Source organism: Polyodon spathula, chromosome 14 (genome assembly GCF_017654505.1).
Source record: "Polyodon spathula isolate WHYD16114869_AA chromosome 14, ASM1765450v1, whole genome shotgun sequence".
NCBI lineage: Eukaryota > Metazoa > Chordata > Actinopteri > Acipenseriformes > Polyodontidae > Polyodon > Polyodon spathula.
Genome location: NC_054547.1, coordinates 5,295,738 through 5,313,754, shown reverse-complemented (window position 1 = coordinate 5,313,754; position 18,017 = coordinate 5,295,738). Strand labels below are relative to the sequence as shown.

Genomic DNA, 18,017 nt, shown 5'->3' with positions numbered 1-18,017 from the left:
TCCCAGTCAAAACCAATCAATTGATTCAAAGGACAGTTTTAATATAATATTCAATTTTTAATCTAAATATTAAGACTCGATTTGTGATTTTTTTTATGTTTTATTCTGTATTATTTTGTACTCAAGCAAAATGGTTTTGGAGACAAGAGATACATTTCAATCTAACAATTTTAAATATTTTTTTTTCAGTGTGCAATTAACCTCCGTGTCCACTAGAGGTCACCACAGTATTACAGCTTACATTTCAAGTACACAGGCACATATCAGACACGTCATTATCTGGTGAGGTGTGTAAATGGGTGAACACAGGAATACAAACCGGTATATAAAAAGCAAAAGGATTATAGTATTTTATTTAAATTAACATAAAAAAGCACATCTACATTTCAATGTGTAATAAATGTAAAGAGATAACACTGCTCGTGCCAACAAAACTGCCCATCTCCCACTTACCAAAAATAAAAATGAAAAAGTAGCCTGGAATACATTTAAATAAGATCGTCTGCCCTACTCTTACAAATCAGAACAGTATAAAAATATCTACATCATACTGAACTCTAGTGGACTATAGCAAACAGGACGACAAGTACAGAAGCATTAGTGTTTCATAGAACTGACTCTAAAAGAGGAGGTGTGGACACAGCAGAACACCATATAGTGTGTTTTGTAGACAGTGTTGGCAATTAAATACAGAGAAGAACCTCCCCCCAACATATGGGAGGTGGGGGGCTTTCCAAGTGGTTATTTTAAGATATACTGCGTCATAGAATATAACTGAATGACTATGTAACAGGTTAATGTTTGGAAATCTGAAAGCCATTAACAGTGAATGTATTTAAAGATACTACATCCCATTCAACTCATTTCCCTTTTCTTCTGAAGACTAGTCCAGCTTTCACTCACTGCCTGGTAACTGTACCACAAAAAAAGCATGGAAGCAAAGAGTATAAACAAGAAGTGCAAACATGAAGTCTCGACAGGTAAACAGTAGAGTTTCCCATAGATAATTAGTTATATTCAATGAAACTTGGTAATGAACATTTGTTGGTATAACTTGAATTAGAATCCACTTCTCAGCGTTCCATGTACACAGGTGATCTACCTTCCGATTCACCGAGCAAATGAAGCCTGTTATTGGGTTTATTCTTGGGACTCCTTTCCCATCATCCTGTAGATTTCTGTGGGCCCGTCCACGTGTGTCATGGTGGTAGTCAGCTGGATTTCCTCTCCGCTGTTCACTCCTAGATCACCTGCTGTAAAAAGAAGACAAAGTTTTAAAACAGGGACAGAAAGCCAATAAAAGACATAGTTGCAGCACGTGGTGAAAGCCCGTTTTGGGCCATCAGAAAAGCTTACCAACCGTTTGCAGCCACTTTGAATGCTGGTTTGAAAATAAAAAACAGATCAAAAAGACATCAAGGTTACACGGGGGAACCCTGTAAATCAGGTGTGTCCAAACCTGGTCCTGGAGGGCCGTTCTACTCCAGGTAAAATTATATAATTATCGTCTTCAGGGTCTGGATGGAGGTTTAACTGGTTCAATGAAATCATTTAGAACAGGCTTGGAACAAGAGAACAGGATAGGAAGGGCTAACCTAAGCAATTCTCCTCCCTTTTAAAAGTACAGGGGTGGGGGCACTTTGCATGAAATGCTACCCACCACACACACAGGCTTACATTTAAAATCAAAATCCTTCCACAGATGTGACTCATTTTGTTGAAGTTGGATTCTGCATCTGTTTATAATTCTCCATTTTATAAACACAGGCGAGCCGCAGCAAGGAGGGGCCCCTGCTGACCGAGACGACGAAGCCAGACATACATCCCATGCAAGACGGGATGTTAGGCCTTCATTAGCCACCCCCTTTCCCAGCTGCAGAGACTGCTCAACCACTGAGCACTGCTCCACAGAAAATACAAAAAAGGCTTTAGTAGAAAAGTCACAACAGCAAACTTAAGTTGAAGTATGGTATTAAATCTTCGGTTGTTGCCAAACACGAACCATTAAACACAAAAAAAAAAAAAAAAAAAAAAAAAAAAAAAAAAAACACACACACACACACAACTGTGATATAGGCATATATATACCGCCAGTAATGACACTAACCCTTTTCCAGCAAGCCACCTGGCACGTCAATTATTTACATGAGCACACATACCACCATCACCACACACTATTTACAGGGTCCACTCCAACTTCCAACTAAGAGCTCAAAGGCTTTTGACTCTTTGCAGGAGGTAAGAATATATCTTTTTAGGGTGAGTTTACCACCCACCTGGTGGTAAAAGCTGGTAAAGCAGTTCTCTGTGACGAGAACGGTACACCCACTGGGCTACCCTGGAACCATGACTTCTTCCCAGACCAACCAGGTAAGTAATAGGTTCAAGTTTGTTTCTTGTTTAATGTTCCCAGCGATTGCATGGTAACGATTGTGGTTTCCTTTCTCTTTCCTGTGAAATAAAACAGTCCAATCCTAACAGTGTAGTTTTGCCTTTGCTTCTGCACTTCACACTCAACAACCATGGCAGTATTACCAATAAAAAATAGCATAAAACGTGATGTTGAGAGTGGTAGTCACACGGTTTGCCTTGGTAAACTGACAGGTCCTGTGTTTCTTCTTGTGCTCTGCAACTCCAGTGGTCCTCAGTTTGGACTCGTTTGTCACAGCTTCCTGCTTGACACTTTCAGATAGGCTTTAAAAGACAGAGTCCGGTCTTATTTCTTTTCCTTCAGCTAGCTATTGTTACTCGCTAACCAACACATTTCAAATTTAAATTACTCTGTATTTTCATAGTTTCTTTGCACCAATACACAACTGTAAGCTAACCAAAACAAATACAGCCCAAGTATTCCGGTAAGTTTTGTTTGCAACACCTGCATCCACCCGAGCACTTCTTGGTTTGCCTCTCCCCTCCGAGCCCTGCCAGCTTCCTTGTATTCTTAATATGGGTGTGACTTCCTGTCCCCTAACCCAAACTCTGCCTGGCTGCCTCAGAAGCTTGTAATCCACCAGATCCTCATTTTTCCAACATCAGACATTAGTGGTGGAAATTCAAACCTAGACAAAGGTTAGGTTGGTGGTTTCCATACCCAGCCTCCTGTAATTTACATAGCGCCCCGCTATGACTTTGCCCAGTGTCCCCCCACCGCCCCAGCTCTAACCTATGGTGTAGAGTGACAGCGCAGCCCATGCTGTGAACTCGACAACCTATCTGCATTAGAGTTTATTTCTGGAACGATGTTCTATTTTGTATTTATAGGGCTGTAGAGCCAAGAACCACCTAGTGACTCTTGAGTTTTTCCTTTCATCCACTTGAATGTGCATGATCTGACAGTACAAGTAAATTCCCGCCCTAATAGTACCCCTACAGCGCATCGTACTGCTAGACATTTTCTCTACTATGGCATATTTAGTTTCCTTTGGCAACAATTTCCTGCTTAAATACAGCACTGGGTGTTCTTCCTCACGTACTACCTGGGATTATACCGATCCAATGCCCACCTCCGAGGCATCAGTCTGTAAAGTGAAGGGCCTGTCAAAGTCGACAACTTTGAACATGGGCTCACTACAAAGTATTTGTGTTCGGGTTAGAAACGCCTTCTCTGCCCCTTCTGTCCACTTACCCATGTTGGGTTCTCATTTTAGGGCTGCTGCTATGAAATTGGGGACAAACCTCCAATAATAACCCAAGCCTAAAAATGCCCTGACTTACTTATTAATTGGACGAGGCCAATTCTTAATGGCCTCAACATTGTCACTTTGAGGCTTAACCACCCCATAGCCCACTATGTATCCCAGATATTTAGCTTCCTTTAGCCCCACAAAGCATTTCTCTGGGTTAGCAGGAAGGGTTGCCTCTCAAACTCTGAAGTACTGCTTTCACTTTCTCCAAGTGGTCTACCCACTCTTGTGTGTATGACAACATCGTCAACATACGCTAATGCATATTCTGCATGGGGCCTTAAGACTATTCGTCAGCTGCTGGAACGTGGCTGGTGCCCCATGTAACCCAAACAGCATCACGTTATATTGAAATAGTCCTTATGGAGTGTTGGAAAACATGGATTGAGAATTGATTAGCAGTTTGCTACGCATGTGGACTGGCAGAGCTATACTGGTGTTTTTTTCTGAAAAGAGACTAATATTGCAGATAGCAGACTGTTTGGTTCAAATTGCATGTGCTGCTTACAATTGATAGAGACCTTGTGTCTAAGTTTCTTGCCCAGCATTGACTGCAAGCTAAAAAGATAACAATGCTGTGGACCAGAAGGGGCCAGGCTGTAAGACTTTGGAATGCAAAGCATAAAGCGGCTAAAAGGCTCCCAGGGACTGGCGTTGGACCCAGAGGTTCTCAGAGAGATTGAAAGAGATAATGCCACTGGGATCAAAGGGGCAGATTTATGGACCTTTTTTCTCCAGGAGTGTGAAGAATGCACCGAGTTCAGAGGTTGTCACACTAGACTACACACACACACACACACACACACTAAATTAACAGAATAATGTGTTGTACCTTGACCATTGGTTAAGTGTCAGAGAAAGAGGAGGTGGGCCATCTCTACAGAAGGGTATTTAATGTCATGCAAACATTGTAATTATGAGTATTCTGTTTGTCCTGTACCTGGGACCAGCCTCCCTGGCAACTGATTGAAGAAAAGGACTCTGTGCATTTTCTTGAATCTACTTAATCACCATCATTTTTTTTTTTTTAAGTTACTTCATGGAGTAATGAATAGTCTGCTCTCTTTTGCTGTTTCTGATAAAGGAATCTGCAAGTACCCATTTGTTAGTTTTAAAGTTGCAAGATAATTGGCTGACCCTACCCTCTCGATCAACTCGTCTACCCGTGGTATCAAGTAAACATCAAATTGAGAGATGCCATTTACATTTTCTGACAGAGTTACAGAACTGCCACATACCATTTAGTTTTGGTACCATAACAATGGGACTAGCCCGGTCACTGGAGGACTCCTGGATTATTCCCAAAATCGAGCACGGTTTGGATCTCCTTTTGGACATCGGTCCTTTTTGCTTCTGGTACCCTATACGACCACAGTCTGACCTTCATGCTGGGCTCTGGAACGAGATCATGCTCCGTTTTGGTGGTGTTCCCAGGTAGCTTAGAGAACAAATCTCTATACTGCGTCACCAATCCTTCCACTTTTACCTGGTTCACGTTCAATTGGTATCGCAAAAAGTACTCTGGGACTTTTGCTGCCCATGTTATCACTGGCTGCCACCACTAGCTCTCAGTCTTTCCACACTTTTAGATTAACATGGTAAATTTGCTCACCTTTTCTTCTACTGGTCCATCAGACTTTATAGTAACGGGACCCATTGCCTCAATAATCTCATACGAACCCTGCCAGTGGGCAAAGTGTTTACTTTCTGGGATAAGCACTAAGACCAACACTCTGTCTCCCGGATCAATGGATCTGGTGGTTTTATTATAAATGCAAGGATTGTTATCTTTGGGCTTTCTCCAAGCAATTTCTTATGATGAGCGTGACCTTGTTTACATGTTCCTGCAACTCAATCACATGCTCTACTATGTTCTAAAAGGATTGGGACTGTTCTTCCCACATTTCTCTGGCATTATCGAGAATGCCCCTAGGATGTCTACCGGGGACAGCCCATCTACCCTGGAACTATGATTTCTTCCATGACACCTGCATCCACCCCAGCACTTCCTGGTTCGCCTTTCCCCTCCGAACCCTGTCAGCTTCCTTTTAATCTTAATATGGGTGGGACTTCCTGTCCTATAACCCAATCTGCCTGGTTGCCTCGGAAGTTAGTAATCCACCAGTCCTAACAGCGGCCATTAGTGATGGAAATTCAGTGTTACAAAACCAAAAACTCAAGACAAAAAGTATAAAATTAAGGACCAAGTTTTCCATACCAAACCTCCTGTAATTTATATAGCATCCCGCTACGACTTTGTCAAAATACATAAATGTCAAATTGGATCTTAGTCCAGACATGCATCAGCTTACCATTTGACTGGTCATCCCCATAGCGCTTATGTGAAGGTGCATAGAGGAACATGATTGCAAAAACATAGAGGTTCCACATGCCGTAGATCCCGGTGAAGAAAGCACTGTTCACTTGGACAGTGTAGCCCCCCCAGTGCCAATGACCCTCGTTCACCTACAAAACAAGAGGAAGGAAAAAAAAACAAAAAACACCAGGGAGAATTAAGACAGAGCTGTACATTTAGCCAACATACTGCAAGTAGCAATGTTTTAGTAAAGAGATTAATTAAATACACCAACATGGATTATGTCGGTACAAATTTTAAAGTAGCTTCAGATTACTTCAGAAGTCTATAACTCAACATGCAGATTCTGTTAAATATTAATTAGTGCCAGATACAGTTTGCTGTTGTGCTCAGCTAAGTATGGACCCTATTCCCAAAGAGTTATTATTAGATGTTGTTTACATCTTTTTACAGATTAAATACAGTGCTCCCTCTTATAATGCTACACTCTGGAGCCAAAGTTACATAGGTCCCATTTGTGTTCAGCCTAACAACAAGAACAGTGCATTATGGGAGCCATGAACGTACTGCCGTATAACCTGTTCTGCAGTATAAAGGGCTGCCTTATAAAGAGGGAGCACTATAAAGTTTTATATTTCATGAAACAGAGTAGTTTCATATCAACCCTATCAAGACAAAAGCAGCAGAATCTTACTTACCTGGCTAATGATAAAGAATATGATAGTCAAGGCAGCGCATGCCAAAGTGATCAGCATCAGGAACTTGAACCTGAAAATCAGCCCCTGGAAAACCCAAATCGAGGTGGAACTGGTCACAAAATGTCTTGCATACTTTGGTTCAAATAAAATTAGTAGGAATTGCATAGCTTTAAGTCAAACCTGAACGTTCCTCACACTTCTGAACAAGCACCCCTCTGAAATGGACTAATGCTCACCTCGTAGTGAAGGCGTCTAGCCTTGGACATGGCAGGCAGAGCGGTCCTCTTTCCATTGATATTCCTGAACACCTGGAACACCATAAAACACAGGAACAGGAAGTACAGACAGGCACAGATTCCCGCCACAATGATGAAAGCCATCTGCAGGTTCTGTTAGGGAATGTACCAATGTGCTTTCAGAAGGGGTAAATGTATATGTGTTAATATATTTACTAATGACAATCATTATTAACGTATTAATCCAAAATTAATTGCAATTCTTTGGACGTTGCTTTGGGAAGCAAGAGTAGTACTGGTGATAAATGTCATGTTTTATTGAGGAAAAAAAAAGTCAGACAGCAAAAGGTGGCTGGAGAAGCATTAAGAGCTAAAAGGGGAAAAGCTACTTCTGCTCCAGCAGAGCAAGAAAGGGATTCCCAGTAGAGACTCTAGACAGAGGAGGCCCGTACTCCAAAGAAGTGGAACTAATCACATTGGCTTCACTCAGCATACTAACAGCAATTAATGGTAGCCAAGAACATTGGACAAGAGGCCACCCGCTTTCAAAAGAAATCCTTCCGAATGCTTTAAGAGCCAGCTCATATATGTCAACTTACACTCCAGCTAATGAAAAAACCATGACAGCTTAAGGTGCAAGCGGTTTAGAGTTGTTAGAAATAGCAATTTTGAAAATGCTCTTTGGGGATTCATAGTGCGAATTAAACTTGCATTCAATTCCACAGTCAGTTCCAGAAGAGACTTGCCTGCCTATTGTCAAGATCTGTTTTTACCAGACAATACAAATTCACCAGCAAAGCAACCAGCAAAATGCGCTGCGTAATCAGCACAGACAGAGTGGTCCAGGGCAAGCAACAAAACTCCCTGTGGGTGACCCTAGCAGGAGCCCATTTACTAAGACAGCCGCACGCCTCAATGGCCAAAAAAGGCACTGGAAACTGTATAAACATCTTCTTGCACTTTGAAGTTGTTCCTGATTAGAAAGACATGAAATGGGCTGGTTTGTGAAGGGCTATTCCAGAATAAAAGGGAAAATCGGAGTGCATGAGTAAGGATACAGCCAATTCAGTGCCCACGTCCGAAGCCCAGATACTGTAGAATGGGTTCTTCAGCTGGACTCCCCTGAGGAAACATTCAAATGCTTTTATGAATATCTCCTGCCATAGTTAAAATACCAGCATTTTGAATATGGCATGTTGGACAATAATCTACTCAGAATATGTTAATTAATCTGGGCAGTTAATAAATAAAATGTTTTAATATTCATGAAACTAGTCTAGTGTACAGTATGACAGTATGCAGCAGTGTCCTCCTCATCAGTCTCTGAACCAATAAACTGATGATCCAGTAGTTCATGAAAAAGAAAAAAAAGACAACCATCTGATTTGGTGTAATCCAGACATGGCCAAGCTCACCTTTCACACATGTCAAAAATAAAGAGGCAGAAGGATCCGAAGACGATAGGCCCAACTTGCTTCCAGTAAACACCGAAATGGTTCCTTTCAGATTGATCCTAGAGAAGCAGTGAGAAATCTCAGCAACAAGCAAAGCAATTATATACAGGAATTTGCAAACCAGACTGTAGCACAGGAAAACATACAACACAAGCATGTTAGTCACATATCCCCCACCACAAGATTTAGAACTACTGCACTGTATCAGAAGCGGCAACTACATCCACTGTATGTACATGCAAAGAGGGAAGTATGGCATACAGACCGATGTGTTTCCCCATACAGAACCGCACACTCAAACAAGGCTTTAATATGTCAAGCAGACTTGCACTTCACATACCATCAAATGCTCCCCACAGAAGATGATCCAGAAGGACAGCAGCATAGCGTAGAAAATCCCCTGGCGGATATCCCCAAACAACAGCATCCATGTCCAATTAAACCCAACAGAAAACCACTCTACTGGGATGTTAATGAAAGTCATAGAAATCCCAAGTGCAAAGATGACCCTGAAATCAAAAGCCAAAATTAAAGATAAAAGGAGGCAAATGGTAAAACAAATAAATCTTAAAAAGAAATGCAGCTGGACGCTGCCTGTGTCTCGGTGGTCCTGCGAGCGAGCAAGCTTGGGATGAGAAAGTCCTGGACAGGAATTGGGGATTGTAGCAGACTCACTTCTCAAGCAGGACCGGCGGCCGTGTCATCAACGTAATTCGCCTCCAGTACCAGATCATGATGAGGAGGATGCTGGGAGTGAGGAAGGTCTTCATGGCGAACCATACCTTAGTGAACCCTCCATTCTGGTGGATACCCTGCGGGATGTGGTTAAAAACAAAAACAACCACACACTTCACCACTACTGCTTTGCTTACACTTTAAGAGAAAGGTATGGGATTAAAAGTGCTACAGGACAGAAATCACACATTATGGGAAAGCAACAGCACAGGTTGACAACTTTAACTGAAAGGTTACTCCACTACCAGTTATAAGGATTTAGACATGCAGTTCAGATGCCATTTGTTAATTGGTTACAGATATAGTTTTAAATGCATAACGGCACTGGAAGGGCACTCAACAGTGGGTGTCAGTTTGGATTGATAACTTAGTATGCAAAATGTTCTGAATACAGATTGCAGATCGCTATTGTGAATGCAAATTCCACATTCCCATGTACAGCCCTAGACTTGTAGTCAATACAGTACTGCAATAATGCAGATCATTAAAAAAAGCAGTTTTCTTCAATCACTCTAAACTGAAGTGTTTTTATTCTAATATATACAAAGTTAAGGTTTCACAGTCTTTCAATCCAAGCCAGGCCTGAAGCAGTGCTTTCCAGTTACCAAGCAGTACTTAAAAAGCATCTCCAACTGCAGACTCACCACGAGACGGATATCCTTAATTTCTCCAATGCCAACATTAATTTTTTTCCTCTCGTTCACTGGTAGACGGATGTTGATGAGGTAATATTTGTGTGCAACACTTCCCAATTCCACGAAAGGCAAGAGGTCGCATTCATAATGCCGGCCCTCGTATTCATGGGTCTAAAAGAAAGAAAGTGCTTGTAATCAGCTATTATTCATTAAGCCGTCAGGCCCATAGACCCACAGAGTTTACAACCAATTTGACTACAGGGTAGAACAATCCAGATATTAATTGTACATCGATGATCACCAGGGCTCAATTCCACAGCATGTATAACAGAATCTCATAACAACTGGCTGTACATTTCATCAACACTACATTTGGGGGGAGTGGTTTAAACATCATTAACTTTGCAAACCTGAAGGACACATCGGGACTGGTAGGCGGGTTAGACCAGTTTCTTGTCAAGACACACAAAACAGAGACCAGCCTTACACACCTTGGGAGTTGAAAAGTTGCAGCTCAGTTTCCGTTGCTCTATAGAATGTGCCATTTCCGTCCATTTGCTGAAGGTGTCGTCCCTGTAAGCCAGCGACACGTCAATTGTCACCACGGCTCCTTCTTCTGTAGGGAGGAAGACATTATCATGCCATGGTGCAATTATCCTTGCAACAGGAATGCAGTTTGCCTTCAGAAGGCTCCTGGTTTCCGTAAATATAACTAAGGACTTCTTGCTATTATAAAAACTTGTATTTAATATGGTTTGTAATAGTGTTAGTTGGTTAAACAGATGCATGCGATTAGTTGTCTAAAAAACGCACAAAACCAGCGTGACAATATTCAAAATAAATCTTTTTACAATTCTGATTACTGAGTCACAAAATACACCATTTCCCCACAATAAATACATCCTGGCATCTCAGAAGTGGATAAACTAAATTCCCTATATTCTGCCTCATTCTTCCTTTGCACAGATCTATAGGTTTATGCAGCAAGATCCTTGACAGGAAGGGAGGGGGGGCTTTTAGTGCTATAAATAAGCTTTGAGCTGCTGTATTCATACAGGGTTCAATTAGGCGAGATGGAAGTTTGTGGTTCAGTACATTTTCACAGCTGCGTCAAACCAAAAATACACCAAATCCAGCTGCAAGGGACAACCATACAACTATAACAATACATAACTGGAAAGATTATTTAACTGGTCAGGGAAGTTAATGTTAGCCAAGTGACACATTTACAGTACTAGATGTTGTATTAGCATTGTACAGCATTATAGTGCAAAAAAATACAAAAAAGAAAATCTGTTCTAGGTGTGTAATCTGTGTGTGTGTGCACACAATCTGTTGGATTTTCGGGAATCTGACTAGTCAATTTTAAACCAAGTATGTCTGAGCACCAAAAATAATTTATACCCCCCCCCCCCCCCCCACCCCCCCCCGGTAATAAAAAGTTTCAAAGCTCAGTTTAGCTTTTTATTAAAAAAAATAAAATAAAAAGCACTCAGGCTGCAGACAAGCAGTTGGAAAACATTAAGTAAGATTGTGACGAGTGAAGTGCAGACATGCAGAGTTTTGTATGAACTAGAACAAACGTCTACTTGTCTACATTGCTTAAAAAGAAAAGGGGTAAATACAGAGATTAGCTGGATTCTATCTGATACTTTAAATGCCTCAATCCCTCACCTAGCCCAGTCACATACAACTGAGCTCCCTAACGAAACACTGCAGGACACCTACGTATCCAACAGGTTTGATCCCAACATTCAATGCGGCATCTTCCATGTCGCCACAGTCACTTTCATAATGGGCTGTGTAGCTGTGTCGTTTTCTTCTGGGCAAATTTATTTCCGCTCACTTCTTGATGCACTCAATCTTATTCACCTGGGGCACTCAGCACTTGCACTATGGTTTGCTTGGGTCTTGCTGCAGAGTTTCAAACAGGGATTACAGATACTAACCCTGCCTTCTAAAGACCTCCTTTGCTGATCCTTGTTGCTGCCTTCCCACCCTGTTGTACACTCTGTGTGAGAATCCACCTCGGCCTCCCCAAATGAGGGGCACTGAAATTACTGGCTGTGCCTTTGAGCTCTTTTGTGTTCCATTAATGCAGAAGAATGACGGCATTGCATCAGGATGATTTAGATCAGATTGCAAGGCAGAGCAGTTACACTTCACATTTCAAAAGAGACTCTTGTGCTGTTACGAAACAAGCCACAATCTTGCGGTCAGAAAGGGGGATTATTGGCAGGTTCTCTTTTTCGCTATCTTTCGTCCAGCCCAGGGCCGCTGCCAAGCATCTGAATGTCAGCTTACTGCACACAAACATTCCCTCACAGCGCCGTGTTCATTGCCCCGGCGACCAAGCCATTTCAACAGCTGTGTTATTGCTGGAGCTCTGCCAAAGTCGTTTGGGCAGGGTATTCATTTCGCCCTGCTTGTGTGAAGACACTTTCTTGCATTGAGCAGGGATTTAAGTTCTATTTGCAGTTATCTTGCCTCTTATCAATTAATTCAAATACCCAAGGGAATCTTGCATGTCGCAATCAATGGCATTGTCACTTTCTGAAACATTAAGCCTCTACATGGAGATTAAACCTCTTACATTTGTCCTCTTTCTGTCTGTTACTTAAAGAAAAGCGCATGCTCCTATGGCATGTTTACAAAAGTCTTCTAACTGGCCAGACAATTGTGTTTTATGAATTTGCAGTGAATGTGCCAACTTCCCAGATATATTGATCACAGTTTGGTTTCTGAATCCATTTATGAAATCTGTCAAAAGATTTCAATTTTTTTTTTTAAAACTATACAGGATTGTTTTATTACAATACAGATGTCTTGTAAGAACAGTTGCTGCTTTGGCATACTGGATGGGTCTGGGGAGATGATTCCAAACAGAACACACAGCAAGTGTACAGTTTACCTGGACATAGCAGGGGGTCACTTTTGGTCAAAGACAATTTTGCCGGCTGCTCTCGAATTTCCTTGTACAGCTGCTAGAGCTAGCTGGGCAGGTAGAAATACTCGAAGACGTGATTTACGGACGCAGTTGCTTCTATCACTGCCTGGGCCAAGCCAGCTCCTGCTGTCCGCTTCAGAAAGAAAGCCACCCCGCTGTGAATTATATATATGGTACACTGCAGGTTACTCATGCAATCAGAGCATAGCGTTGGGGTAACAAAGAGAACAGGAACGGCAAACAAACTGAAAACGATACACTGGGCTCAAGTGATCTGATCTGGAAATGAATGCACAAGGTGGAATAATCTAATTAAAGTGAATCTTTATACAGACTCCTGCCTATACAAATGAAATCAGAGTTTAAAAGATCTACAGCAAATATCTGGAACCTTAATACAACTGTTAAGCAACAACAACTAGGGGAAAAGGGCAAAATGAGATAAGGCAACACCTGTCCATTCAGAATACCCAAAAATCAGTTTCCTTAGCATGGAAATGCAGAGTCGGTGACATGGGAAGGGTTAGGGTTATAACCTCATCTCGCTGACAGGGATACGAATCTCCAGAAGCAGTGAATCCCAAAACAATGCCTGTTACACCACCCTGCTACTTATTCAAGATCACAGTTTCCCTTTATGCAGGCAGAATGTACCTTTTCAAACCATGAGCCAAGATGTTTCTTTAAATCAGAGCATCTCGCCATTCAGGCTTTTAACAACTCTGCACCAAAGATGTGAAACAGAACTGTGCATCACACATGGATTCCAGTAGTGAATTCACACAATCCATTTAGAAATACTTGCTAAATTATGCATTTTAGTTTGTTTAGAACTACACTCAAGTATGTATATCATTTAAACAATCTGATCCCTGTTAAAATTGTTCCTCTCCTATAACTGTATGAACTAACAGCAAACCTACAGACACATGCTGGGATAAGAGAAATACAAAAAGACATATTTTCTTGCAGCTTCAGAAGTAGCAAAAGCAATTCCATTAGGAGCAGTCGCTCCATGGTCTCTGTTCCTATCACTTTCCCAGACACCCTGGTTCTGCAGTGTCCCTTCATTAAAAGGCTGTGTTGTCCACTAACACCTCCATTGAGGACAAATCCTGGCTACTGTCCAAGTGCCAGTCCTCACAAAGTTGTCTTGGTGCAACAATCCAGGAATCTCATCAGAACTAGAAAGAGGGGAAGGTGAATTACACAAAGTGTGCTACCTGCACTTCCTGTGAATCTCTATTGGGAAAACTCCTGACTCCACAGTGAAGAATTTTACATACAGCTCACATCACATGTCAATTAGAGAGGACACAAATGCACTCTCATGGCACAACACTTTCCAGGCTATTCAGAGTTTGGCTTCCACTACTTTGTTCATCTCAAGGGCACTTATATTGGACATTCATTCAATTAAAAATGCAACACAAACCAGCACTGCAGGACAATGTCTTTTAGAAAACACACTACATTATGCAGTGTTTAGAAATACTATAGTAAAAAATAAACTCAATGGCATATACCAAGTCATTAAAAAAGGTGAACAAGTAATAACAGGATTACTGACACATTTGTATTAAGGAACTGTACAAGGAATCATTTAACTTGGATTGTTTTTGTAACAGATGCCATTCCCTCCCCCTCCATATGTTCTGAAATCAATCCATTGAAAGAACAGGGCATACAGGGTTTCCCTAGCACTTCACTTACCTATCTGGTTGCCCATCTTGAAGGCAATGTCAAACTGCAGGATGAACAGCATGAACTGGAACCAGGGGCTCATCTCGTTGTTGGGCAGAGGGATGTGGACGGCAAACACAATTTCATTGGCTTCAATCTGTTTGATCATGGCCTCATCAAAATCTCGGATTTTTTCACACTGGCTGGGACCCCAGGGCATAAACCACTTTGAACTCTGGTGGTGTTTTCGGATATCAACACACTTCGTTGCCAGGTAATGAACAGCAGAGGTTGGACTTGGAGCTGAAGAAACCAGAAAAAAAAAAAAAGTCTGTCGTTACTTTTCAATACTGTGGTGTTTATACTTCAGGGAAATGAGATTCCTATTGCATAGCAGTTTCACCCATTCCAGATTTTACCTCGCACTTGATTAGCCACAGCGCATTGGAAAGCTCAAGTATATCTTACTAAATTAGTATAAATGATCAAACTGCTTCACAATAGGAGGCTTATTGTAGATCAGTGTTTAGGTATGTTTGCCACTGTCATTTAAAATGATTAAACTATAAACCTTCCTGGGATGTTTCATATATTTACATTCATAAATCCACTTATTTAAAACAGTGGCAGTAGTGAGATCAGTAACAGTTTAGATCAAATGAATGCATCCCAATACATGTGTTTGATCCAGTGAGAGCAAATCACTCAAACATTTTACAGATCTGGTTCTGGCCTCCATCACTGAGCAGGAATGATTCAAGAGGCACACCGCAGGGCTGTCTTCTCTCACTATGTAAAAGGTCATCAGACAACGCAATGCAAATTTCCAAACAAGGCCAGTGACACACAAAAACACAACACGGATTTATCATTTCCTATAGGTAGTGAATACTACCACAAATGTAGTAATGGCCTTGTGGTGTCCCGCCCCCCCCCCAAATTGACTCATACAGCAATCACTGTTTATTTCAAGTCTAAATTTGCTTCAGTCATGCTAAAGAACTGCTGCCTGCTTTACAACAAGGAGATTACACTGTGGTTTTACACAGTACTTCTGATCTGTTCTGTAATTAACATTCCAACAAACTTAACCCAAGCAGTTTGAGGAAAACAGACAAAACGAATGCAGTAACCTAGTCATCTGATCTCAGGTAGTCTAAACATTCTCTGATCTTAAGGGGTGGACAGTTACTAGAAGAAAACTTTTTAAAAATAAAACCACCCTGAATTGATGTGCATTAGATTTTGCTGAATATTTAGGCTCTGTTCACAACAGACAATTTGAATGACTTTGTCAAAGCCTGATATTGATATTCATGAAACTTTCAGGAAGTTGTTGGCTTCTGTAACATTTTCAAACAGTTTCACAAATATACAAAAACCTTTATATTTAACATGGTTGTAACCCTTTGCATTTTGCTTCTGTATACTACTGTAGATCGCATTCTTTCTTCCAATCATATTAAATCACCTTATCCACTACAGTGAGAAAAATGCTTATAAATATGCAGTCAAACATTCAGTGACAAAGCCTGCTACAATGTGGCTATCCAACAAAGGGATCACTTTTGGCACCGAAAACCAGTGTTTTGGAGTAACAGGTAAAGATGTTGGATCTCTAACTAACACGACGTTCTGAGACTGATGAATAAAGTGAAAAGGCACTTTTCCGTTTAAATGACATCCCAATCCCCTCCCCCCCAATCCACCCCCCCCCCCCCCCCCCCCCCCCCCCCCTCAAAAAAAAAAAAAAAAAAAATCACAATACATCAAACAGCTTCCTTCACAACATCCCATAATCATCTTGAGCATTGCCACAGGAAGCAACGCTACTCTTCCTGGGGGTGATGAAGTTAATGAAAAACACCTTGCAGCTACAAAAAGACACACATGCCAAGGGAAAGACCAACTCCCAGTGGAAACTATCAGAACTGTTGAAGAACTTGATCAACAAAAACACACACACACTCGAGTCTTTCTTTTTTGCCTGGTAGCAATGCAGAGATAATATGATTTCCCAGGGTCAAGAGAAAGGTGTGAGCTGGAGCAGGATTGAGAAGGTGGGAGTTAAACTGCGGAGGAGGAATTGAGAAAGGAAAGGCACCGCTCTATAATCTCATAGATCTGCGTGGAAATCCACCTTCCCAAACAATACAATATCTTGAGTTTACTCTACACTCGAAAGGGCCAAATGCACACATTACAGTCGTACTTTGCTTTGAAGTTATTACTTAGTGTCCAATAAAAAAATATATATATACAAAGAGATATTTTTTAAATGGGACGTTACTCAGCTCGGGTTTTGTTCAGACATGCCTGTCTATGCGGTATAAAGTACAGGTATCACGCGATCATGCCCTTTTTGCTAAGATCTCGGCAACACTTTCACTACAGTCATTGTTCATCAAATCTGATTTTATTCGGATTTCACTTTGAATAGAATTGCGCTATAAACCACAGTGTAGAACGACGATGCACAGGAATTGCCGTGATTTACAAGTACACTAGTTTGTGAGTTTTCTTTTTTTTTCCCCCAGACTCAAATGAAAGCGCTACGTAACAAAAAATATTAACTTTAGCTACAGATAGAATTAAAAGAGGCGTGTCATACGAGTTATGTAGCTATTTGTCAATTCATATTACCAAATAGCGTTTCGAAGAGAGATAGATACCCACGTTTAAAAACAATACTAAAAATTATTATTTATTATGTATTATTATTACTGCATAATAATAATAATAATAATAATAATAATAATAATAATAATACATAAAAACTACATTCTTATGGGAAACATCCCATACAACTTATTTTCAAAAGCTTACTCGTTTGCGGTTGCATTATTGCACAACCCTGAATCGCGACAGACCGTGAGATATGCATCCGTGCAAAACAAGAAAGAACACACATAACCTTAAAAAAGGATGCAATAATAACCCGCAATTATCACTGTTGTTCTGTGTGCGATTTATTATGAGCAAGACAAACTGATCATCTAAATGTCTTTTTTAAAAAAAAAAAAGCAACACTAACAAGATCACTGCAATACTACGTAAGATTAAAACAAATCTTTGTAAAAAATAAATAAATAAAATAAAACAACCGATGTAATCATGTATTACTTTTTCACACGATCAGTCGCCATCCTAATTAGTTGTTCCCTTTTCTTAGATACTGAAACTAGGCCAAAACTTTCTTTCTTTACTTTGGGAACTAACCTCCAGAAAGAACCCCATGCGGCTCTTCCTTTCAATGTACAATAGCGACACTAATTAGATCATAGAAGGGAGTCACTGATACTGTAACAAATACAGTATCTAACAAAGATCTGGAAGAAGAAAACACAAGAGGTACGTTTAACTTAATAAAACAAACTTACCAATCAAACCTCCAACAAGAAATGAGAACACTTGAAAGGTGACTAAAATGACTCCAACAATGACTAACTTCTTCGTGCTCATGTTTTCAATAATTGCCCCAGCCATTTTTTGTATATATATTTGTTGTTGCTGCTTTGTTAACACTATATCAATTAAATGAATGCAGATTAATCAGATGAAAACCCCCACAGGCAGCTAACCCTGCACCCACAGCCCGTGATAATGACTGGCTCGCTACTGCCTTCAAG

General features: G+C 40.8%; 1 protein-coding gene across 2 annotated transcripts; it reads right to left on the bottom strand.

Moving 5' to 3' along the window:
- Positions 1-326: 326 nt before the first annotated feature.
- LOC121326886 (protein wntless homolog) lies at positions 327-18,011 on the bottom strand. 2 transcript variants are annotated; one of them, XM_041270507.1, is made up of 13 exons: positions 17,769-18,011; positions 14,419-14,691; positions 10,250-10,374; positions 9,768-9,929; positions 9,064-9,200; positions 8,729-8,897; positions 8,350-8,447; positions 7,993-8,056; positions 6,935-7,078; positions 6,699-6,782; positions 5,996-6,149; positions 4,922-5,078; positions 1,165-1,253 (listed from the first exon to the last, which is right to left on the bottom strand). In XM_041270507.1, the coding sequence occupies exons 1-12, from the start codon at positions 17,872-17,874 to the stop codon at positions 4,960-4,962; spliced, it is 1,635 nt and encodes a 544-aa protein (XP_041126441.1). In that variant the 5' UTR covers positions 17,875-18,011; the 3' UTR covers positions 1,165-1,253; positions 4,922-4,959. The 2 variants fall into 2 exon arrangements, with proteins under 2 accessions (XP_041126442.1, XP_041126441.1); XM_041270508.1 differs by lacking the exon at positions 4,922-5,078 and having other exon boundaries at positions 327-1,253; positions 17,769-18,010.
- Positions 18,012-18,017: the final 6 nt, after the last annotated feature.